The sequence below is a fragment of the Botrytis deweyae genome (assembly GCF_014898535.1).
Source record: "Botrytis deweyae strain B1 chromosome Unknown BDEW_014, whole genome shotgun sequence".
NCBI lineage: Eukaryota > Fungi > Ascomycota > Leotiomycetes > Helotiales > Sclerotiniaceae > Botrytis > Botrytis deweyae.
This window is the reverse complement of record NW_024066221.1, coordinates 960260-983562: the sequence shown is the minus strand read 5'-3', so window position 1 is coordinate 983562 and position 23303 is coordinate 960260. Positions and strand designations below refer to the sequence as shown.

The following is a 23303-nucleotide window of genomic DNA, read 5'->3' as shown; positions in this document are numbered from 1 at the left end:
AAAGAAGCTTGTTGTTCAATGTTAAAAAAACTCTAATCGAGTCTGAGTTGCATATATAGTATTACGTGTGTATTTTGGCTGGAAAATTAAGAGGAATAATTGTGAAAAGAGACGGAAAGTAACAATACAACACAATATGCATGTAAAGTACCTTACATCTCATCTGTCCATCCACCGATCGTCCACAACACGTTTCCTTCCAGGATTGTATTATGTTGTGTGTACGAATCTCACTCTCCGCTCTCCAATCAACCTCGATAGAAACTGGTATTTGTTAGCCTTGAGGCTACAAGGTTCTGTGTTCACCAACACACCGGTGTATCTCAGCCCTATGATCTAATCTATCTGCAAGGGCCATTGACAGGTCGGTTATTTATATCCCAGTTCGATCGTTTGAATAAGAGCGCGTGAGAGGTTGATTTGTGTGCGGTGGGTACAAGAGTTGCAATAGTCTTTCTTTTGACCAAACAGTTTGTGGCTTGTGTAATATGCATGCATGATTATTTCGAGCGTTCCACTTTCTCTCGGAAAATTTCTAATACTCAGAGAAGTAAGAGCTGTGGCACATGCGCATGTTGAAAGTGTGTTCATTTTTGTCTATGTTTCTTGTTTACGTGTTGCTTGGCCCGAACCTGAACTTGCAACGGCTCTTCTAATGAAAGCCAAGGTGATAAGCGCGGAACTAATCTATTTCCTAGTTAAGGGATCTTCAGGGCATCTAAAAACTTGCCTTATAATTAAAATACTAACTTCTCAATTACCAGATCCAAATTCTCCCAAGCCCCAAGGGAAAGGCGAACAAACGGAAACAGGCGATGATATCCAAACCGAAACGTCGTAAGCTTACCACCATGTCTCTCGGTACCAGAGTATCACTCTTTTCTTCTCTTGACACGATTCGAAAACAAAACGCGATGGAACTTACTCCTAACGGAACCAGTCATCACCCATAACATTCAGCGAAAGTCCCAAAGAGGAAGTTCTGAAGGCTTTGATATGTGGATACATACTTGTGACTCGTCTAGATTCCTAAAAGAGTACGAGCACTTCCAGGCGCTGTGCTTTGTGGAATTACAAGGGATTCGTACGAACATGCCAATGGGAGTTTGGTTTAGGATTCCCCGGATCGGGATTCTCACTTCATCGTAAGGTGGATATACTATATGTTATATTAAAATCAAAGTGAATAATTTTTTGAAATTTGGGGATTGCCGTGTTTATCCGACCTAAAAACATTGCCATGAAGAAACCCCCACTATCACAATGAATAATATACTTACATACACGAGATTATCTTATTAAAAATTAGTTATACTTAACAGAGCCACATCCTAGCAGATCTTATCTACCGCAAGGCCGTTTCATGTTAGTTCGTTTTTCATATCCAAAGACTAAAACGATTACTTGCTTTGCATGGTTTGACAGTTACAGTGCATACAAGCCATGTGTGCATGGTAAGTTCCCCGACCCCGAGTTCGCGTCATTTCATGACCGTCGCCAATAATGAGTAGACCTATAGTTTTCACATTGGTGTGTTGAGTCATTTTGGATGACCTCGTTGTACATACGTTGCGCACAATATAGATTTCTAGGTTACTGTAGATTTATTCGAAGAGGGACTTGTACATGTCTTTCTGTCGAACTCGCAAGGTTATTTTAGTGTTCCTTAAATGGAAACAACAATTAGATAGAAGGTGCCGATTCTTAACTTTGTTAATGACTAAGAGAGTTTTGGAAATTCAGATCTTTTTGTTGCTTATTGTAATCTGTCTACTCGTACAGTAACCTGATATTCGTGAACGCACCCTCCCTCTCATCGTCACCCCTGAATCTCAAACGACACACGGCTATTGCCGAACGATTCTTGTCCTTTCCGCACTCTCCCCGCCTAGGAACTAACTCGAAAGCTTTGTCCATTTGAACAAACTTGACAACAATTTGGATAATAAACACAAAAGATGATGATAATGATTGATGGAGAGGCTGGTTGTTATGGGGCTCTGGCTGAGTAAACATCATCATGAATAAGCAACTAGGAGATGAATAGGTCATCAATCTAGCACTGCCTTCTCCTGTCCACCGAGAACCACGGAGTCATTTGTGTCCAGGTTGAGAAACGTACGATATCGTGACAAATGATGGACAATTTGACAAAATACAAGCCTGGAGATCATAACGGGCATCACGGCATCACGCCGTAACTTTCCAGGTACTTTCTGAATCATTAGTAGTTCATTGTGACAAATTCGACCTTCCAAGCCCTGAATTCAAGGTTTCCAGACAGCCTTCCTGCGATGTACAAAAGCAGGAATTCCATTGGCACCAAATTCTCATAATATCATCTCTATCAAAATGCTCACCGATGGATTCCTCCGAATCTTATTCAAAATTCTCTGGTAGTACGCAGCTCACTGCAGTGAGCAGCCGGATCTCCACAACAATGGAACGTTACCTCGTGATGTATATCATGCCTGAAAAGACACGTTTTTTGGGGGGGGGGGGGTTAAAAATTATTGTTAGGGCTTATCGGCAGTTCAAAGCCTGGGCAAATCCCAATAGCATGAGTGGGTGCCAGAAGGATGGAAGAAAATCAGAGCTGGGAAATGTTTTGGATTGCGAAAACAGGATTGATAGGTTACGGATGTCATCAATTAGCGCCCGCGACAAATTGGAGAATCGAAACCTGAGTGAAAGTGACGCCAAGCCTCGTTTGATTGAAATATTTTGTGTTTGATTTCTATTAATAGAGTCTAAAGGGACAATTATGTGGTTTTTGGTAGATACTACATTGCACTTTTAGTGTTGTGTATATACTTGTTGGAGCAAATTAGTGAGGGTAAGAATAGATATCAAATCTTTTGAATCTAAATTCCTGATTGTCGACCAATTTCATTCTTCCATTCATAGATCATATAATTCCAGGATCGTGCTATATCGTATACCAGAAATAGTCAATTAAAATGTACATTGGATGTGATGTTATCCGAGGAGTCATCCGGTGGGGTATCATTTTGTGAGATCTTACATTGGAGATTTATCATCATCACATCTGGGAGAAGGAGGTGGAAGCAAAACGTGAGTCTAACCGAAATCACGGATATCAAGTTGTAATAGCGACGGCTGCGCAGCTTTCGCAACATGGAACTGAGATACATGTGTGTGTGTACATTTATATCACATCCTAACTGGGAATATTGCAATACAGATCTACCCAGATCTTTTATTTGCGCCGTCAATTCGCCCATTCAACTGTCCAAAGCATCGCATACCGAAATTTGGGGGCTGAATCGATAAATCCCAGCCACTCACCCTTCCTACTCCAATTAGGAAATCTTACGATAACATTCCCGAGGGTGGATCGATAAACGAGAAAAGTGATGGGAGCATACGGTAAATACACTAACGTCGTTCCTTCCAATAAAGTACGGCGCGGTACTTCTCGTATAAAGCTTCGTGTGCTAAAGATTTGGTACCTAGCACTTCTTTCCCCTGTCGTATAGATCTCAAACAGCCATTCTAACCATCAAGTAGTGCTTGATGACAACAGAAATCCAGAAACTACGATATGGAGCGCAGACAACATGATGCAGAAGAAGGCTTACAGAAGGGACCAAGAAAGCCCCGAGATGACAGTACCTTTTCTTAGCACAAGCATTCATTATTTCTTGCCGTCTTGCATGTTGAAATGTCATTTCATGTGTGATACAATCAATAGCCCCCAAAGTTGAGGCTCGTTCGCTTCCATATTGAATTGCGTGGGAGAGGAACCTTGTTGACATGCGTACGGAAAGCACGGAAAGGATGTGCAACCACGAGATAGATGGGAAATACTAGCAGTTGACTTGGCCTCGTGGCTCGGCTTCATTCATGGATGAGGTTGGTGAGAAATCCGGGAGTCTTGGGTTTTGCATTCCAAGGGGTATTGTCAGATTTCTGCGGGATACGGGGGAACACGTTTTTATCATGGGGGTTTCATGATCAGCACACATAAACGCAGTGCGACATTAGAGTGATGGGAAATAATAAGATAGGGCTGTGTTCTTGATGTCCAGAAAATGGGATGGTTTTTCCATGGGTTCGGATGTAAATAAAATCATGTGGGGGTCAATAAGCAGGGAGAATTGTTGCGGTGAATTCTTTCATGTTTAGTTCTCACTCCTTCCATGTGTTTGATAGGTCTCCGAGTAAAATAATACATTGGAGAATAATATATTTGTACGGGAATGAGATTTAAGAGTCATACCGGACGGAGATGCTCGGATAATGCCACCTAATTATTATGCTTTGGAAGATCATTGCTCTTATATTTACAAATTGAGAGATGCATACGTGAATAAATATTTGACTAGCGAAAAAGAATATGATAGAAAGACCAGGTGTTAGTTTCGAGGATTTTGGGTATTTGGAATAAAAAATACATTCTAGGATTTTAAAGTTTTCTACTGAAAATTAATCATAAAGTTGATCATGACCGTTGGTAATCAAATCCCAAATCCATCATCTTTCATACCAGTATCATACAACATCTCTCTGAATACTGTCCAAGGGAGCGAATAAAATGATCATGACTGCTTTGTCAGAGCTTTTTTGAATACCGGGCTTTCTAATACCTTCGACCAGTCGTGTAGCATTGTTGTATTGATAACACTGAGATGTACCTCTTTGCCAGCTCTAGCAACCATCTCTTCTTCATACTTAGCAATGGCAGAGCTTTGACAAGAATCTTTTTTGAGTAATTTGACAAGATTTCCGGCGTCAGTAATGGAATGATTGAGACCTTGACCACGTTCTATTGATAGGTCAGTATATGTTTTCAAGTAGAGAACTGGCACTCACGATAAGTCATTGGATGAGCAGAGTCACCAGCCAACGTCACTCTTCCATTTCTATTATCCCATCGATGAGTTTCTTCTCTCGGGTCCCACACAGCAAGTCCAAAATACCAAACTGGATGATCTTCGGGTAACCATTCAAATGCACTTTTCCAAGGCTCCGCATACCCCTTGGCCATTTCTCGAACTTGTCTCAACCTTCCCGCACTGTCAAATATCTTAGATTCTGCATCTTGAGTTTCAATACTTGAATTCCATGAGATAAAAAAGAAGAACGTCCAACTTTCTGGCTTCTCCGGATCTGGAGCATCTTGCAAACCAAAGAATGCAAACAGATTATCGGGATGAGGTGCAGCCAGGAAGAGAGGATGGAACGAGCGAAGGTGAAGAGCCTGTTCTCGAGTATATTTTGCTTGCACAAACGAAGCAGCATATGGAAGTCGTGTGTTCAACGATTGTTCAGGCCCTAGAAGTAGTCTTCTAACAGTTGATCTTGCACCGTCCGTACCAACTACCAATCTGCCAGTTATATGTTGGCCATCATCAAAGACACAAGTTGTACTTTTTCCATCATTCGCAAAAATTATATCCTTTAATCTTTTGTTCCAACGGATGTCGAGATCCTGGGTCAACAGTGCACGAAGTTTAGATCGTCGTAGTCTGTGGAAGTATGGAATTTCTGGAGCAAACATGACATCTCCTGTTGAGCCATTAAGGAATGAAAGGGTATCAAGGGGTTTCGTGGGTGTATGTGGATCGACTTGACAAGATTGTAGTTTGAGAAGGGCAGATTCGGGTATCAAGGTCTTCAAGGCATTCATTCCCCAATGAAATCCCATGTTCCAGTCCCGTTGACCAGGAATTGATATGGCAGCATTTTTTTCGAATGCAATTGTTCGAATTCCTGCCTGACATTGCAATTAGCAGTTGCGCGTTGCTAGATTGTAGGTATACCAACTTTATGAAGTCCTTGTGCTATGGCAAGGCCTGTACACCCTATGAGATCACATAAAACGGTGAGCAAGTGCTTAATACGCAGGGACCATTCTCAGGGCCAAATTTGTACCTACCTGCTCCAATTATAATTACGGGGTCGGATGGACCAAGCGGAGAATCTTGAAAATTGTCCCCCATAACTTTGTTGAGATGATAATTGATACAAAGACGAAATGAAATTGAGATCAAAAACTGGAAGGGTAATAAAAGCTCGGCGATGACAGTCTCTTATACAATTCAAAGCTATTTTAGAGGAAAACCCACGTCCCTGGAACTAATCTATCTTTGCTAATTGTTTACTTACATCGGAACCAAATGAAGCAAGATTATTGCGTTAGTAGTAGATCAATCTGGATCGTGATTGGATTTGATTTGGAAACCCCGATTCATGTTGTCTTTGAAGAGTTGGATCATCGGTGAATGATGTCTTTAAGTCGCGGGTATATGGTACATTTTGGTATCGGTGGAAGTCTCTACTTGTATCAAGAAGTATTCCAGCATCCACTTTCGATTGTCTGTGGATAAAACATCTCGGTCATTGTTGATTAAATCATGACGAGCCGAAGTATCCGTGATGGATAATGCAATATTCTTGCATGAGAAACAAGAGGACGAAGGCGCCATTAAGAAGATATGGTTACGGTCGCAAAACCCTCGTGGAGTCCAGTACAACATGCTCCAGCTACCTTGGCAGGTTTGGACGGCGAGGAGGTGTACGTGAATAAATGTCTTGCAAAATGATCTGGTCCCCTTGACTAACACACACTACTTGCGGCTCTTCCCGCACTCCTTGGCATCTCTCCTCATGAAGAAACCCGTAGTTACTTTGGATTACTGTCCAAGTAAAAATAGCACTTCACAATACATGCCGCCTCGACGTCTTGCTCAACTAGAACAGCATCAGCGGCTGGAAGTAGTATACGTAAGCCATAACTCACTCCTTTGCGCTTCTATCATTTGATTACTCTTTGCTTAAAATCGAGTAACGAATGATTGTAAGAATTCATTCGTTTTAGATGCAATTGAACCAGATCTTTTCATTATTGAATAAAGATCACTAGAGTTTAGACGCGTCATTGCCTGATTAATTTCTGCACAAGTAAGAAGCGAAAAATGGAGAAGTTAAATTCGTTCCGGAGACGAAATTCTCCCAACAGTTGGGTATAAAAGATACATCTGATCTTGAATCTATAATTGTATTTAACTTACAAGTTTGAATCATCCTATCGCACGATAAAGTTGGAGTAATTTAAAACATAAATCCTTCAACTTCCTTCACATTTCTCACTCCTGAGATACTTTCCGTACACGATTCGTCTCTGTAAATATCGCTTTCGGAGTCTCACCATGATAGATTAGATATCGATATCCCATCGAATTTCGAAAATTTTGAGAATGGCGACAAACGGGCAGAAGGAAAACTTTGACAATTATGATTCTACATTGGAGGGATCCTTAATAGGACACGATACCGATACATCGGCTAGCTAAATCACAGATTATAGTTAATAGAATGGGATGCGTGATCATGCTTATCAAGATGAGGAGTATTCGGTACGGAATACTGTTATTTGAAAACCGGACGGATACTGAACTCTATGGATAGGTACCAAGAGATGAATCTTCTAATGATTCAAGAGATTCTGCCTAGCAAATGTATCTGATAACATTAGATGGTAGAATTTATTTAGCTCTTTTAGACAAGACTCGTTATATATCAGATTAAATATAGCAAGCTCTTTATTTCATGAAAACCAGTTCGAGGTCTCTTCCATACTCTTTAGTTTTTTGCTCTGTATCCATCGTCCAAATGTCATAACAATACAGAAATCACCCAATCTAGACTGGCACTGATCCGTGCTAGAAAAGTGTAGAGACTAGCACCGGGATATGGACTATGAAATTCTGAGTTTCTGGAGGCTACATTGTCTCACTTAAAGCTTTCATCCTGATTTTGTTCGGAGAAATATGGCTGAATAAAATCCATTCGCATCTGTGAGTAACACTGAGCTTTCTTCAGTCCAGACCTTGTTCGTCCTACCCACTTGAGTCATCGAGATTGAGAACACAAACGTCGATAGGACATCGCTCAGAAAGAAACATGTCTTCATTCATATACGAAAATTGTTTGGCTCTCTCGTTGATTGGGACAATTTCTTTTCGAAGACATTTGCATTTCTGCAATAGGTGTTTGAGTCAAAATTTTGAAGCATAGCGTATGAGCGGTCTCCGATGACGATACGTTACGTTGCGTGAGACTAACTTGTGTGAGAAATCGGAGAAGCCGTTGACAGTTCTTTGGGGGACAAGTTCGGCAAAAGATTCACGACTTGGAGGACGGGAGGTTGGTGAAAGCTACAGGATTGAGGAAGTGGTGGAAGTAAGGCATAGATGGGTCATAAATCCATGACCAAGTCTCGCGCATATTTCCGTGTAAGGGACTGAGATAAAAAAATAGGAGGGTTTGAAGGAACTGAGCCGATAGAGCCAGTATAGAACATCTGAAGAAATGGAAGAATGTATGAGTAGATCGCTGATTGTGGTAGGCGATGCATGAGTGCTTCTGTTTTTCTTCTCATCAAAATGGGTCTTCTTAAACTGAATCTTTCTTGATGTGACATGAATAGTCCTGTGAAGTTGCTCACCTGTTCCTGGCCGGAATGAGAAAGGCACCGAAGGAATAGGATATCCACGCCTATCCAGACGGATAAGTTCTGACTCTCTTGTACAGATTTGATATTAATGATAATGGTACCGATACATATAGTCATAAACCAGGAGCTATACTGCATCCACCGCTTCTATACTACCACTGTTTCCATACCACAGCCATAATCTTTGGATTTAGACTTAAAATGAGGTGAAGCGCTAAGATTCCGTACCTCTTAAGTATCCTACGGATCTTTTGATCCTTAAACTTTCAAATTCAACGATGAATTGCGGTTCATCTCTTTATGAGGCGTGTCACTTGATATACAAGTGAAGATAGGATGTACCCAAGGCGTCGCGGTATTTCCTCTTTTTGCCACATCTGGAGCGTTTGTATTTGCCTCAAGAGAATGCAAAAATGAAATACTACTACTTTATCAGAAATAGAATAATCTCTTAATATGTCTACCAAATTTGTAGATTTTACGGGCTTAAGTCAATGAGACCATACATAGATCGACCAGGGACTCACCGCAATTTTCATTGTGGCACTTGCGAAATGAGTGATTGGTGGTCATTAATCCTTCCCATTCCTGCAACCTTACACAGATCATATCGACACAAACCAAATGTCATTGGAAAGGGTAATATACGGGCCGCATAGACTTCGCAAGCAGGATGGAAACTGAATAGGCATTTTGCGAAGGAAATGAGACGTGCAACAAAACTTCTAACATAAAATATATTGGTGAGAGTGAATTTTCATGACTTGCAGTGCATATGATGTGCAGAGTTGGATGGATGCTGTGTCAGGTTATTTTGTGCGATAGGTATGTTCGCCCGCACGAGATCGGAAGATCAATTTGTCTTGGAGCAACATGATTTAGTTGTATATGCCATAGACACTCAGCCCAAGTCATATTTCTGGATAAGAATCTACATCCATAATGTTCTTTGAGAACACGATTGGATGTGGTGATGGTGAGATTGATCACCTTGCAAGTGACAATTACTTTCAGTTCGACAGGTGTGCTTTTAGCGCTGTTCGGCTACAATCACTCGCTTCTATTCTGTTGTATGATGCCAATCAAAGCATAGAATTGAAAACTAAATAATTCCACCCATTTGATTGAAATATCAATCAAGAGGGATTCTCCTTTAGAACAACATCGCTCGACTTTCAGCTTCAGTTTAGATGTGTAGTCGGGCTGATGGACATCGATTATTGCCATTACATTGGTCTTCTGAGCTCGGCAACGCTTTGAAGGAGCGGCCGGAATATTAGAGCCGACAAAGACGACATGAGAACTTTTGGAATAGACCGAATCACAACGACAGTTGACGTAAGCTTATTCGATCTCTTCACGAATCGTGAGAAAAAGGTGATTTTGGGGAGGACTTATGATGAACCCCAAGAGGATATACTAGCTCACGAAGATCTTCAAAACTTTTCGGAGGCTTCCATGTAACATAACCTCTCAATTGTGAGCGTTCGGTTGAGGCTACGGAAAATAGCTCAGCGAACGGGAAGTCGCCGATTTTTTCTTCTCACTAGATACACGGTTTATTGACTGCTGCGAAAGCTGCACTGAGTGCATCACCGGCATGGAACGGGTTCCTGCGCCCGGCGATCAGCTCAATTATGCCGATGTTTTTGGAAGAGTACATCATCTAGTCATGTATCTCTCTTACAAACACCCGAGATTGTCTAGCTTCCGGTGTGTAACAGCCACCGCCCCCTTCACGAAAACCAGACACTGATTTGAGGAGAACCAGAGTCACAAATCGCCCTCGAATTCAAAATCATTTGAGTTTTGAAAAGAGTCGATCAATGATAAATCAAATTTGGCAGCAAAGAAAAATGATAAAATTAGCTTTTCATGCCGAGGAGCTGGCCAGCCAATTTTTGTGTCATAAAGTTGCTGTAGGACTGGAATCTGAAGTATTATTACCGGCTGCCACTGTGGGACGATTTTGAACTTAGCGCAATCAAAAGGTCTCCAGTGAGCTCTTTGCATAACTAGCCTGGAATTTTATTGGATTGTTAAATAAACTTCCGAGTCATTAACACGGGAAAAGTCAATTTAAACGAACCAGTGGCATATTCGCCATCCTCTCCGACAAAGTTTCGTTGGTCTATTTATAATATCAGGGTTTGACAGCACAAATTATTCCATGTACGAGTATTATTCATGAATAGATATGAATAGAGAATAGATGGATGCGCCGTTGTGGCACAGACTCTCTAACGGAAGTTTCCCCGGAATGCTTGCTTTGGCACTACAGCACATCTGTTCACTTCAACCCTCTTTCGTGCTACTAGTTACATCGCGGAGACTGCATATTCCTATCAAAGATACGTCAACAGGTCTGGAGAGTTCGCCATTGAAAAATTGTCGGTACGCGGGCTTCTCCTTTGAAACCATTCAAATCGAATTCTACTCCGACATGTCTTTCCCGGGGTATCATCAGCGTTGTGTTTAGCAATGGTCAGCTACCGATATGATTACAAGGTTCGAGATCTCCACCAAAAGAAATGTTGTGGCAAGTCCACTCAACCATAACGTGCGTCCTGCGGAGAGTGCGTAGGGAAAAGATGCGGATATACAAAATGCTCTGATCTATACACAACCCCCCTTCTTTGCCCTTGTGCTCTTATTTCTTTTGCTGCTTTGCTATTTTGCTTTCTTTTGATGCCTCTGTCCTTTCACGGACTGGTATGGCTCTAACACATCCTATTGCTGTGCTCTACGTTTGTTTCTAACCTTATTCTCGTCGTTCTTACTGCAATCCACACAATTTGACGCTCACTATATGGAGCGATAATGCCTTCTTTTGCTGATCAGCCAGAAGAGGTGAAAATCAGAGAACGAAAAAGAGTAAGGAATCTCTTGAGGTAAGAGTGCTCAGAGTTGTATAAAGGCGGGCTAATTTTTAATTTTTGTCAGGTATTATACCCCGGAGAAATGGAAGCTCACCAGAGAGAGTGAAGATTATGATATCGAAACAAACGGGAGAGGAATACCTGAAACCACATGTGAAGCGGCAGAACAACCGGATATCGCAGAAGACCCGAAAGAAAACGAAACAGGGGGACCGGATTCTTCAAAGCGACTTCGTCATGATCCTACATTGACAGCATTTGCGCAGCTCGGCGCATATCGATTAAATACTGAAAGATCTTTTATTTCTCTTATGGATTCACATAATCAATACATCATTGCAGAAGCAACAAGGAGTGTCTCTTTACATGAAAGAGACGTTACAAAACCTGGCGATGAGATCTTCCTTGGGGCCCGCATTCTGGATATGCATTGGGGAATATGTCCAAACACTATTCAAATATTCACGGCCAAAGACGATACTGGAAACTTAAAAACAAACCTTGTTACAGCAAATCAGACTCAGTACGTAATGAATGATCTCTCTGCTATCGAAAAATACAAAAATCGCCCCTACATCGCGGGATGGCCGCATATGAGATATTATGCCGAGGTTCCTATATACAGTGAGTTGTTCGATCAATTTATTCGTTGAACATAGCTTTCTTGGACATTCGGTCATCCTCAGATTCATCCTCGAGCCCCTCTTGTCTATCAACTAGCCATGAAAAGTCTGCACAGCTGGACTAAAATTGCCACATATTTGGGTTTCATTTTCTGATCAAAAACATTCCTGTCGGATTGTCATTTTCTGTACCTAAAGGCTGTGGAATAATTCACAAGACTGGCATTTGTTCTGACTACGACTTTAATAGGTCCGGAAAATATTGTAATAGGAACATTTTGTGTAGTAGACAACAAACCACGAATGGAGGGACTAGACGAGGAGGAATTTATCATATTAAATGAGATTGCAAAAGCAATTATGAGTCACCTTGTTCTCATCGAAAAACAAGACCATCTAGAAAGGGGAGAGAAGATGGTCAAAGGCTTGGGGTATTTTGTCGCTGGTAAATCCAACTTGGGCGAAGGATTAAAAGATACATCACAAAATGGAATGGATCCTCAGAATGCGTCTCAATCTCATCCAATTGACACATCTGGCTCATCATCAATAACAACAGAAGAAATGGAGATTCGCCAAACACAAGTGAATTCCGTTAGCCCACCAGATCAAACCAGCAAGTTATCTTCTCTTTCGTCTGGATTTGAAAAGGCTAGAATGGTCGGGAAAAATAGGCCCAGTATAAGTAGAACCTCTTCGACGGAATCCACTCGACAAGAAACCTTTGCGATCACGAGACTCAAAAAGGTATTCTCCCGAGCGAGTCAACTTATACTTGAGGCCATGAGTCTTGATGGAGTTATATTTGTTGATGCATGCTTCAGAGATTCGGCAAGCAAACTCGCATCCAAGAATAAAATTATTTCCAGTGCAACCCATGATAAGTCTCAAGGTTGGACTCAAACTGAAGACGTGATGAAATTGCCAGCTTCTTTGGATGAGATAAAACCTGAAGGTAGGCGAGCAGGGAAGGTTTTAACAAGTGATTTGCTTGGATGCAAAATCAGACATGATCAGAATTCCTCTCATTTGGATGAGCCTACGAACATCACCCTCACACAGGCGACTGTTAAGGGCTTAATGACATGTTATAGCCAAGGTCGAATGTTTGTTTTGCATGAAGATGGATCTTTGAATCTTGATTTAGAACCAGAGTCATTCGAAATTTGCGAGAATGGGAATGTCGAACCTGATAGAACATTGGTTGCAGCTTGGGTCGCAGAGCTGATAAAAATTTGTCCCGGTGCACGCACAATTGTGTTTTTTCCTCTGAGAGACCAACAGCGAGAGTGAGTATTTATATGTGCGGCTATAAATTCTACCATTCATGAAAGGCAAGAATTCTGGCCTGTAATGTCTCCTAAAACTGTTTTCTCAACATCACTTTGTCAGTAAATATTCATTTCTAATCATGTGCATAGTCAGTGGTTTGCGGGAAGCTTTGCATGGACAACAAGAGAGCTCAGAATCATGACCGCTGAAGATCTCACCTATCTTACAGCTTTTGGGAACTGTATTATGGCGGAAAAGTCTCGTCTAGACTCCGAACTTGCAGATCGTGCCAAATCCGACTTCATCTCTGTGGTATCTCATGAACTACGCTCGCCGCTTCATGGGTTCGTATTCAACCATCTCTCTAATATGAATTACCAAGCTAATCTCCCCATCCAGTGTATTAGCCAGTGCAGAAGCACTTCGAGATACTTCGACTGGCGATGAACAAGATGATATGATTCGTTCTATCACCATTTGTGGTGAAGTTTTATTGGATACCATGGATCACATGTAAGAAAAAGTTTGGTGTATCGAATTAAACACTGCTAACTCAATAAACAGTCTGGATTACGCAAAAATTACAAACAAAGGAGACACTAAGGATATGAAGGACCTCCCAGTACAATCGAACGGGCTAAATGCCGACTTTGATCTCAGTAATCTCATTGAAACTGTCATCGAAGGAGTCTCGGCGGCACAAAGTTTCCGACAGTTAACTTTCGAGGGTCCACCTGCCGTTGATACCACTCACCTAGATGCGATCTCAGATGAAAATCACATGTCAGATAATGTTATAATTGTTCTTGAAATCGATTGGCAAAGCTCGTGGACCTTTAACTCTCAGATAAGTAGTTGGAGGCGCATTTTGATCAATCTTTTCCAAAATGCACTCAAATACACCGAGTTTGGGTATGTTCAAGTTCGTCTGACAGCATATGAAACCGCGGATGGTCAAGTTGCGAGATTGACTGTTGTTGATTCAGGGAAAGGTATATCCAATAATTATTTGAAGTACGAGTTATGGACACCTTTTGTACAAGAAGATCCTATGAGCATTGGTACAGGATTGGGACTCTGCATCGTTGGCAAATTGGTCGATGAGCTCGACGGGACAATTGATATATCAAGTACAGTTGGTGCGGGCACAGTTGTCCAAGTGGAAATTCCAGTCAAACATTCGGCGGCATTTGATGAAGATGAAGAGACAGACAGCAACAGACTGATACGAGAGACCAGAGATCGTTGCCGAGGATTATCGATGTGTCTTCTCGGTCTTGATAACTATCCTGATCCATGCGAGACACCTACAGATGTGCGGTCTGCACAGGATAGAAGGATGACTGCGATCAAGTCTGCGTTGGCAAATTATGCCGGTGATTGGTTTGGTATGGTTATTCGGAAATCTTGTTCTAGCGCTTCTGCCAGCGGTGTCATTTATGTTTGTTTGAAATCACAACTTCATCGGACGGACCGAACTCGACGGAAACCTTTGATTGTATTTGAGGATACAACGAGAATATTGGATAAGGAAGAAGGTGAATTTTATCTGACACAACCGTAAGTAATAAATCTTTCCCGTTGAAGTTTCGAGAAATCTCTTCTATCCACATTTGCCATTATTAATTACTACATCATGATTGTTTCTGACACGTCATTAGGTTTGGTCCCTACAAATTGGCGAGGATTTTGGGACAATGCATCGACTATCTTGAATCCAAAGACCCTAAACCAAATGATAATGATCCATCCAATACATCACCCAGATTACCATCTAGCACAGGTTCCACCCCGATGCCTACGCCATCTAGTAATGACTATCCCGGCGTTAGGAATACCGGAGTAGATACCAAATATGTCGAAAAGGAAGAAAGACCCAAATTGGTCTTGTGTCACAACTCCAGCGAATCTATAGAATCGTTGAGACCCAAATTCGAAGTACGTAAGCATTCAAATGAATCAACGGACTCGGCAGTCGACATGAGATCAAGTGAAGAGCCTGTCGTGACTTATCACTCCTTTCCCTTTCCAGAGGGATTGCCACATTGGTTCAAGATAGAGAATGGAGTACCTCAATTGATTGATATACAGGAGAAATTGGACGGAAAGGACATGGAGGAACCTGTCGCAATTAGTGCGCCTGATTTATACAACGCAGGCGCAACTTTAGAAGGACATACAAGTTCAGAAAAACGGTTTTCTGTTCCCGAAAGACCGTTTATGCTTGAAGAGCCTGTGGGCATGAATTTCTCAAATCTGGAGAACCTGGCCATTATAGAAAATGCTTCTGTTACTCCAGAAAAATCCCAGATTCTTGGAAAACCGTCAGCCATTGAAAGACCTTCGATAGTAGCCACTGATAAACTTGGGATCGTTGAGAAGGGTAAAATTGCCTCGAAACCAGCATCTATTGAAAAGCCAACAACAATCTCGGAATCACTCATCCTCTCGAAAGCAGCAGTTATCGAGATCGTCAAGCCAGAGCTAGAATTGGTATCGACATCTGAATCTTCTACTGCACCAACTGTCAAAGATTCCGCACGTGCAGTCGTCCTTCTAGTTGAAGACAATATCATCAATTTGAAAGTAAGCCTCCTTACCCTTCCTTTCATCCTGTAGCACTTAATTTCCAACATTCTGACGTTGCACCAGGTACTTGTCCACAGTATGAAAAAATTGCAAGAGGTGTACGACACTGCATCCAACGGTCTCGAAGCATTCGAGAAATACAAAAAAGCACCTGGATCATTCAAATTAATTTTTATGGGTAACCTCCCTTCTCCCAACCCATACCCATCTCGTGTTCCCTTCTGACGTCGAGCCCGCCCCCCACTAACCCCTCTCAGATATATCCATGCCCATAATGGACGGACTCACTTCCGCGCGTTACATTCGCGACTACGAAAGCCTCCACAATCTTCCCCGTGTTCGTATCGTCGCTTTAACCTGTTTTGGTACTGAAGAACATCGTCGAGACGCTGCCATGAGCGGTATTGATATCTTTTTGACCAAGCCAATTAATATGAAGAGTTTGAAACCGGTTGTTGATTTGGATCCAGAGAACGTGGAGGAGGGAGTGATGGCGGAGAAATTTTAAGTGCTACCTTTTTTAATAATCTTCGTCGAATGCAAAAGATCGTAATGGGTGGGGAAGGAATGGACTGGATTGGACATAATTGGATGTTCGGAGTTTTGTATTTTCTTGTTGGCTGTGCTCGGAAGGATCAGGCTCAGTCATCTATTCATCTTCGGATGTACTTTTTATGTATAATCGACGTAGCGTTCTTACCTTGAAAATTGAAACGTATTTTACCACCAAGAGAGCCAACATGGATTTTGTATAAATTGTCCTCTGGTTCATTGTGCTTATTGGCACATCTTTTCCATGCCACTCAAACCCGAATATGAAGCAACAACCCAGGTAAATCAAAAATACAAAATGAGTCATTATTCCTCATCTATCTAAGCTTAAAGTAAACTATTAACCAATCCCAACATGCAACCAGAAACGAATGGTATCATCTATTTCATCCATCCATCCATCTTCATCTTTCATGTATCATAGCACTGCTCTTCGTACAAAATTACAAGGTCGTTTGTTACCGTTCTTCATTTTCTCCTTCACCTTAGCCAATCCACTTCTCATGCATACACTTATAATACACCTTCACCACCCTCATCCCTCAGTCCTCAGCCTTGACTCCCACTACTTCCCCCGGCCTTATCCCCCATAACATCAATATACCCTCTCCCCTTCTTACCCTTTCTAACCGTTCCCTTCCTTGAACCCGCGGTGGGCGGCCCCAACAAATCATCAATACTGGATGCAGTGCTCATTCCCGTACTTGGTCTAGTGGGTGGTGCACTTCCAGTACTCATCAATCCACTCAAATTTCCACCCATTGCACTCCCGTTACTCTGCGTCCTAGCCATTGCTGGGGCCATAGGAGGCTTCACCAGCCCACCATCAGCTAAACTTCCAATATCGCTAGAACCACTAGAGGCTCTTTGAGGTGGTGCGCTTGCTGAGCTAACGGGTCGTGGGGGCATGTTTAAATGACCTGCCGCAATGGGCATCACGCTACCGCTAGCTGATCTTGGTGGACCTGTAGCTCTTGGTGGAGGTGGAGTTGCTGATGGGGTAGGGGTGTTGTCTGCCCCTGCTTTTTTATTGATCCATCTCTTAAGATCTGGATCATAGACAAAGCTACTTTCTTCGCCAAGTTTGGCTCTAATAGCTTTCTTTTCTTGTACGGCATCGGACGAAGCGGTGTCTTTTTTACCACCTCCGAACCAACCAAGACCCCAGCCTTTCTTTTGTGGAGCGGGCTTTTTATCCTTTGCAGCTAAAGAGTTGTTAGTATCGTTCTGAGGCATTGAATCCAAGGTGTACTTACCATCAGCTTCGGCGGCTTTGCGGAAAGCCTCATCTGCTTCTCTATCTTTCTCCGCTTTAGTCTTTTCTCGACTTGTATCTACAGGAGCCTTCAATGCAGGAATATCATCGTCATCATCCATGAAGCTTTTCTTTGGCTTTGTGCTGATCGGCGAATCGGATTGCTCCATTGAATTAGGCTCATATAATGGAGGTTCGTATCCTGTGCTTAATGAGGGTGGTTCATAAGAGCTTCCAGTCGGTGGTTCATATCCAGTCGAGGATGGAGGTTCATATCCATTGCTAGATGGGTCACCACCTCCCATATGTGGTTGATACGAAGGTTGTCCATCAAAACTCATGGGTTGTGGTGAATCGAAATTGGTTGATGGAGTTTCCATTGCAGAAGGAATAGCTTGTGGAGTATAAGGAGAATCACCACCAGTATATGGACTATAACCACTAGAATGAGGTGTGAAGCTAGGGGGTTGATTGTATTGCTGAGAAGCTGGACGATATTCTGAAGACATTTGTCTTTGTGGTTCATATATGTTTCGACGGAATTCACCTGATGTTCTACCACCCTCAAATGAAGTTCTAGGCTGAGAACCATGTGAGGAACTTGGTGGCTCATATGATCCTTGTGGAGTATAAGTAGAACTTGCACCTGGGGCGTATCTCGAAGATGCCTTGGTTTGTGGTGGTTGAGTTGCTGACATGATTCCATTGATACCCAAACCCCCACTTCCATTATATGAGCTACCATAAATATCGGCAACTGACGGCGATCTGCTTATAGTTGGAGTACCACCAGCAATGCGTGCAAATGGACCAATATCAGCCTGACTTCCAGCATTCGACATAGTATCGGTAGTATCCTGTTCGTCACCAGCAACGAATTTATTGAATGTTGCCCATACAGAACCAGATACTTTGTCAATGCTAGGCTTTGAGATCCAAGACCCGTTTTCATCCTTGGGTGACGATTTTAATCTGTTACTAAGATCATCAAGAGATGAAACTAATTGGCCATGATGATATGGTGATCTTCTTGTTTGAGAAGTGATTGTCGAAGCAATACTCTCACAATATTCTAAAGCTTTTTGTCGATGTCCATACTCTGCTAAAACTGCAGCATGATGCAATTTGTAAACTGCCAAATGAGGGCTGGTAGTGACGATGCTAGAAGTATTTGAGAGCGATAAACCATACTCATAAACTTCACTGAGAAGAACTGGTTCCAATTCCCTATCGAAGTCAAATGGTTGCCTCAAATGATCAGAACCAATGAGTACCACATTTGTACTTGGATCATCAATTCCTCCAAATACAGATGAAGTCCTGGCAAACAGGTAACAAATGTGTGCAGCTTCAGCTCTGCCATAACCGGAAAGAAGTTTTCCCAAGGCAGCTAAAGCTTTACTGTCATCTGTGCTTCGGTTACTTAGAACAAGACCAAGTGTCTCACGCCATCTATCAAGACCTTCAAGTGCATCCTTTGAAGAAGTCATTGATGTAGATGTGCTGACCATTTGGAAACCGGCACGGGCAGATGGTGGAACGAGCTCGTCGATACTTTCTTCAAAGTTGCCAGCAAAAATCTCATACAAGGCAGCAAGAGGCTCAGTATTATCACCGACGTTCTTCACCTCCTTTTGTACGAATTCTTGGGCAACTTGTTTGTAAAGTTCCTTTGACACAGTGTTTGAAATCAGCATTGCATGTGCCCAGAGTCGTTTATCAACAGCTTCCCAAACAGCTTTCTCTCTATCTCCTCTCAATAGATGCTTTCTCATGCGATCTACAGCAGCAGGGTCCACGGGATCAGCCGTTGTTGGATTGGTGGATGACGATGAGATACCGGAAAGATCTGCTCCGGTTGCATACAATGGCGATTCTTGACCAACCTCATTTTCGATACCTGGGGAGAGGACAGCTCTAACAGCTTTTTCAACAACAGGATTCCCTTCCAGAATACCGTCATTCTCGATGAATATTTGTAAAATTTTCCAGAGAAGTAGACGTTCTTCAGTACGTTTGTCATCATGAGACAAAACTTGGAGAGATCTTAGGTAGGATGCACTTTGTTCCAATATCTCTATACCAGATGCCAACCAAGATAGAACTTCCTTCTTCTTTGCCTTCCCCTTCAATGGGCCAGGGAAGCTTGTCAACCTGTTTTCTAATGGATCAAGGTCTTTAACATTTCGGACTTTGACTTCTCCAGGACTTCTAACAACCATGGGTGTTGTTGAAGTTATACCGTATCGAGGTACATCTACGGGGAAAGATGTAATCATGGTACCTCCGACGCCCCAAGTAAAAACAGGACAGCCTTTCCATCGTTGCAAAGAATCATGTTCACGGCCATCTATAGGGGCGACATAGTTAACCAAGGATGGTGCTCTGAGGCGCCCAGGGGCGTGAAATGTTGGTTGAGTAGGGGTGAATGCAGATGCGTTCCTAGGGGATAGAGCCTCAATAGAAGCTGGCCTTTGATATGGTTCAGGAATACTCATTTCCAGTCGAGATCCACCAAAAGCTCTACCAGGAGATTGTGTTTGGGATCTTGGCGGTGGGACGAAGCCATGAGCAGGAGGTGGGCTCAAGGTATTAGAAGGATGCTGTGGCGTGTATTGCGATGGCGATGATCTTTTCGGAGGTGATCTAGCCATACGAGCAGCAATGCTTGAATTGGGCGGTGGCGTTTGAGAAACCGAACTCATTCCTTGTGCAGGTGAAGCAAAAAACTTTGGCTGTTCACTATATATTGGAGTGTGCGGTACGCCGGCATCATTTTCATCGAGCTCTCTAGTGGGTGGAAGTGGATGTGCCCTCAAAATAGGCTCATATCCTGATGAGCTACGACGATCATAATTCGGGATCTCGCCACCGGGGCCATGCCCGCGTGCATCTTGGCTTCTCTCAAAGTGAGCCAATGGACTCGAAGTTCGAGGTAAATGTGGTAATATCGCTTGCGGCGGTGATTGAAGATTTGCTGACGGTGACGGCGCATATTGTGACCGTGTTTGAGGCGGGGCAGGAGAATATCTAGACTGTATGACTGGTACTGGAGCGCTTGTTGAATGTTGCAAAGGTGGCGGTGCTGGAGAATATCGTGATGTTACAGAAGGTACAGAGGTTTGTAATTGTTGACCTGCCGATGCAATAGAAGCGTAAGGACTTACACGCTCAGGGGCTATCAAGCCACCTTGAACCATTGGAGGTGATTGCATGGGTGGCTGAAGAGATGGTGGTTGTCGCATGGTCGCTTCTTGATGAATTGGAGTCGAATGAGGAGGGTGAACAGAAGCGGGTGCGTAGTTTTGTAGATGCCCAGCATTGATTGACGGAGTGTATTGAGAAGGTGCAGGTGTAGTCTGGTGTCGAGGAGCAGCCTTGGGTCTGGAAAGAATAGGAAGATCCTCGAAGAAACCACTATCTGCACCAGACTTCGGTTTTTGCGTACTGGGCCCAGTGGGAGAAGTATTCATCGCAGATTTCTGTTGTTGCTGAAGGGGATACGCACTTGGTGGTGGATTGTTCAGACTGGCAGCCCTGGGAGGAGCTGGAGGAGCTGATGCGTTATATCCACGATTCATTTGATTTGTGCTTACTCGTTTACGAGGTTTAACAACTTCCATTGGCAAATCATAAGGAGATGCGTAACCCCCTTTAGCTTTGTCGGCAAAACTTTGAGCTTTAGGTAATTCAGGACGTTGTTGTACTGGATAACTCCCCATAGCGACCGCAGGGTTGAATGGCAAGGAAGTTTCTGGAGTAGTATTCGATCTCGAAAGATCGGTCAAGAATGGTGCGGCCGGTGCAAAAGCCTTGTTAGATTGCGGCTGGGCTACCGGAACTGCCTCTGCTGGTCTATAGCGACTACTAGTAGCTTGTGGTTTCGTTTCATTAACATCGAACCCAGTCACGTGACCATTCAAGCCACTGGCATCTGCGCTTTCTTCAACATCATCCAAAAATCCTTCATCATCACTCCCAAAAAAAGCGGCTGGATCAACAGCCTTGTCGTTAGCATCCTCATCCTCATCTGGTAAGAGATCGTCATCGTCATCAAGAAATTCATCGTCTAAGGCGGCTTGCCACTTTGCAGCCAAATCTTCACTACTAGTCTCACCAGCCTCTCCGCCTAAATTCGCCGGGAATTCGGAATCAGGCCCGTCGAATGCATCTTGAAGGGCATTTTTTGGGATATTTTCAATTTCCATAGCTGGATCCGGGACAACAACTTCTGCTTCGGAAAGTTCTGGCGTTGTCTCTAGCGTTTGATCGTCTCGTTGAAAATGTAATGAATCCATAACTTGCATAGTTGATTTTCTTTCAAGTGATGGTTGACCTATATCTAAGTGTTGAGGAGCTGATATATCGCTTTTGTCAAAAAAGCCGTTTTCTTCTGCCGTATCTTGAGTATTTGTAAACATGAAGTGATCTGGACCAGCGCCAGGAGTTTGCGTTTCATCAGAAGGCTGTACAAGCGGGATTCCTTCTTCAAATCGTGCGCGAGATTCTTCATCCTCTTCTTGTTCAACATCTCCCCCGTAAGATTGACCATAATCTGGTGAATGGTCCAATGCAGATTGTGTTTCTTGGGAATTGTGTACGTCATTGAAAGTATCACCGGAGCTTTGTTGTGTAAAAAAGTCCCCTTCAGCATCATGCGCCTCATCGAAAAACGCGCTATGTGGTGACTGTTCCACCTCATTCATGATATCCTCGACTTGAGAATGCGGTATCGAGTGTAAAGTTTCTTGTTCGTGAGAAGGAGGGACGATAGGAAAGGAGTTCGTTCGATCGGATTTAGGCATCATTTTGAAAGGATCTGTGTTTGTACGCGATAAATTCCATTCGGGATCTACTTCATCATCCTCACCCCAATTTACTTCATGCGATGTCCTTGCGAATGAATTCGTACTAACGTGTTTACTATCATTCGAAGGACCGGTGGTTGGAAAATCCGCTTTGACTTCTTGGGCGACATTTGCTTCCAGTACTTCTTCGTGAGATGGACTCTCATCCATTTCTACACCTCCAGGACTTCTCAAAGACGATGTGAGCGCACTTCGCAGATCTGTTAATTCGGAATGCTCCGTATCTCCTCTCGCAACATCCGCCTCCACGTCCGGCTCCTTCCACGCATCCAAAGTCTCGTCCAATGTTGTGTCATTTCCAACCGTTGGTTCTTCTCCATTCACTGGATGATCCGAAGGCTTGAGTTCAGCAGTGGGCGGGTGCGCATCTGCAATTGGTTGTGAAAGAGTCTCCGAAGGAATTATATCTGCTGCAGCATTCGGCATAAAGGCAGGATGCCATGATTGATTTCCTGGTTCCGAGGGCATCGCGATTCTCTTAGTATCCTGGAAAAAAAAGAAATGAATAATACTATACCAAACAAAACAGATTAGTAAGTATATAGAGTCTCCTCGGCAGTGACATGTATCATGACTCAAAGACTGAGCTGTATGAACAGAAATGCTTCTAGATATCAAAGTCAACAATCGATCAATTAGTACTCACTTATACAATGGATCTTGGGATCTCTTTCCGCTTAAAAACAAAACCAGATTAAAAGGATGATATATTTTGGACTGAAAGTTGATTCATAACTACAAAAAGTTTGGGTTTTATTCTTTTATTTTTTGTGAGGAAAGTAA

General features: G+C 42.8%; 3 protein-coding genes across 3 annotated transcripts; 1 reads left to right on the top strand and 2 right to left on the bottom strand.

Moving 5' to 3' along the window:
• Positions 1-4562: 4562 nt before the first annotated feature.
• EAE98_006699 (uncharacterized protein) lies at positions 4563-5966 on the bottom strand (the record flags this gene model as incomplete). The annotated part of the gene is made up of 4 exons (XM_038954322.1): positions 4563-4789; positions 4837-5740; positions 5791-5828; positions 5903-5966. 4 exons carry the CDS (start codon positions 5964-5966, stop codon positions 4563-4565), a joined length of 1233 nt encoding a protein of 410 aa, XP_038809567.1.
• Positions 5967-11302: 5336 nt separating this feature from the next.
• On the top strand, positions 11303-16353 carry EAE98_006698 (uncharacterized protein; the record flags this gene model as incomplete). Its single annotated transcript, XM_038954321.1, has 9 exons — positions 11303-11373; positions 11426-11985; positions 12235-13273; positions 13406-13600; positions 13656-13769; positions 13821-14816; positions 14918-15842; positions 15909-16023; positions 16103-16353. The coding sequence occupies 9 exons, from the start codon at positions 11303-11305 to the stop codon at positions 16351-16353; spliced, it is 4266 nt and encodes a 1421-aa protein (XP_038809566.1).
• A 593-nt stretch (positions 16354-16946) lies between these two features.
• EAE98_006697 (uncharacterized protein) lies at positions 16947-22988 on the bottom strand (the record flags this gene model as incomplete). The annotated part of the gene is made up of 2 exons (XM_038954320.1): positions 16947-17602; positions 17654-22988. The coding sequence occupies 2 exons, from the start codon at positions 22986-22988 to the stop codon at positions 16947-16949; spliced, it is 5991 nt and encodes a 1996-aa protein (XP_038809565.1).
• Between the last annotated feature and the right edge of the window lie 315 nt (positions 22989-23303).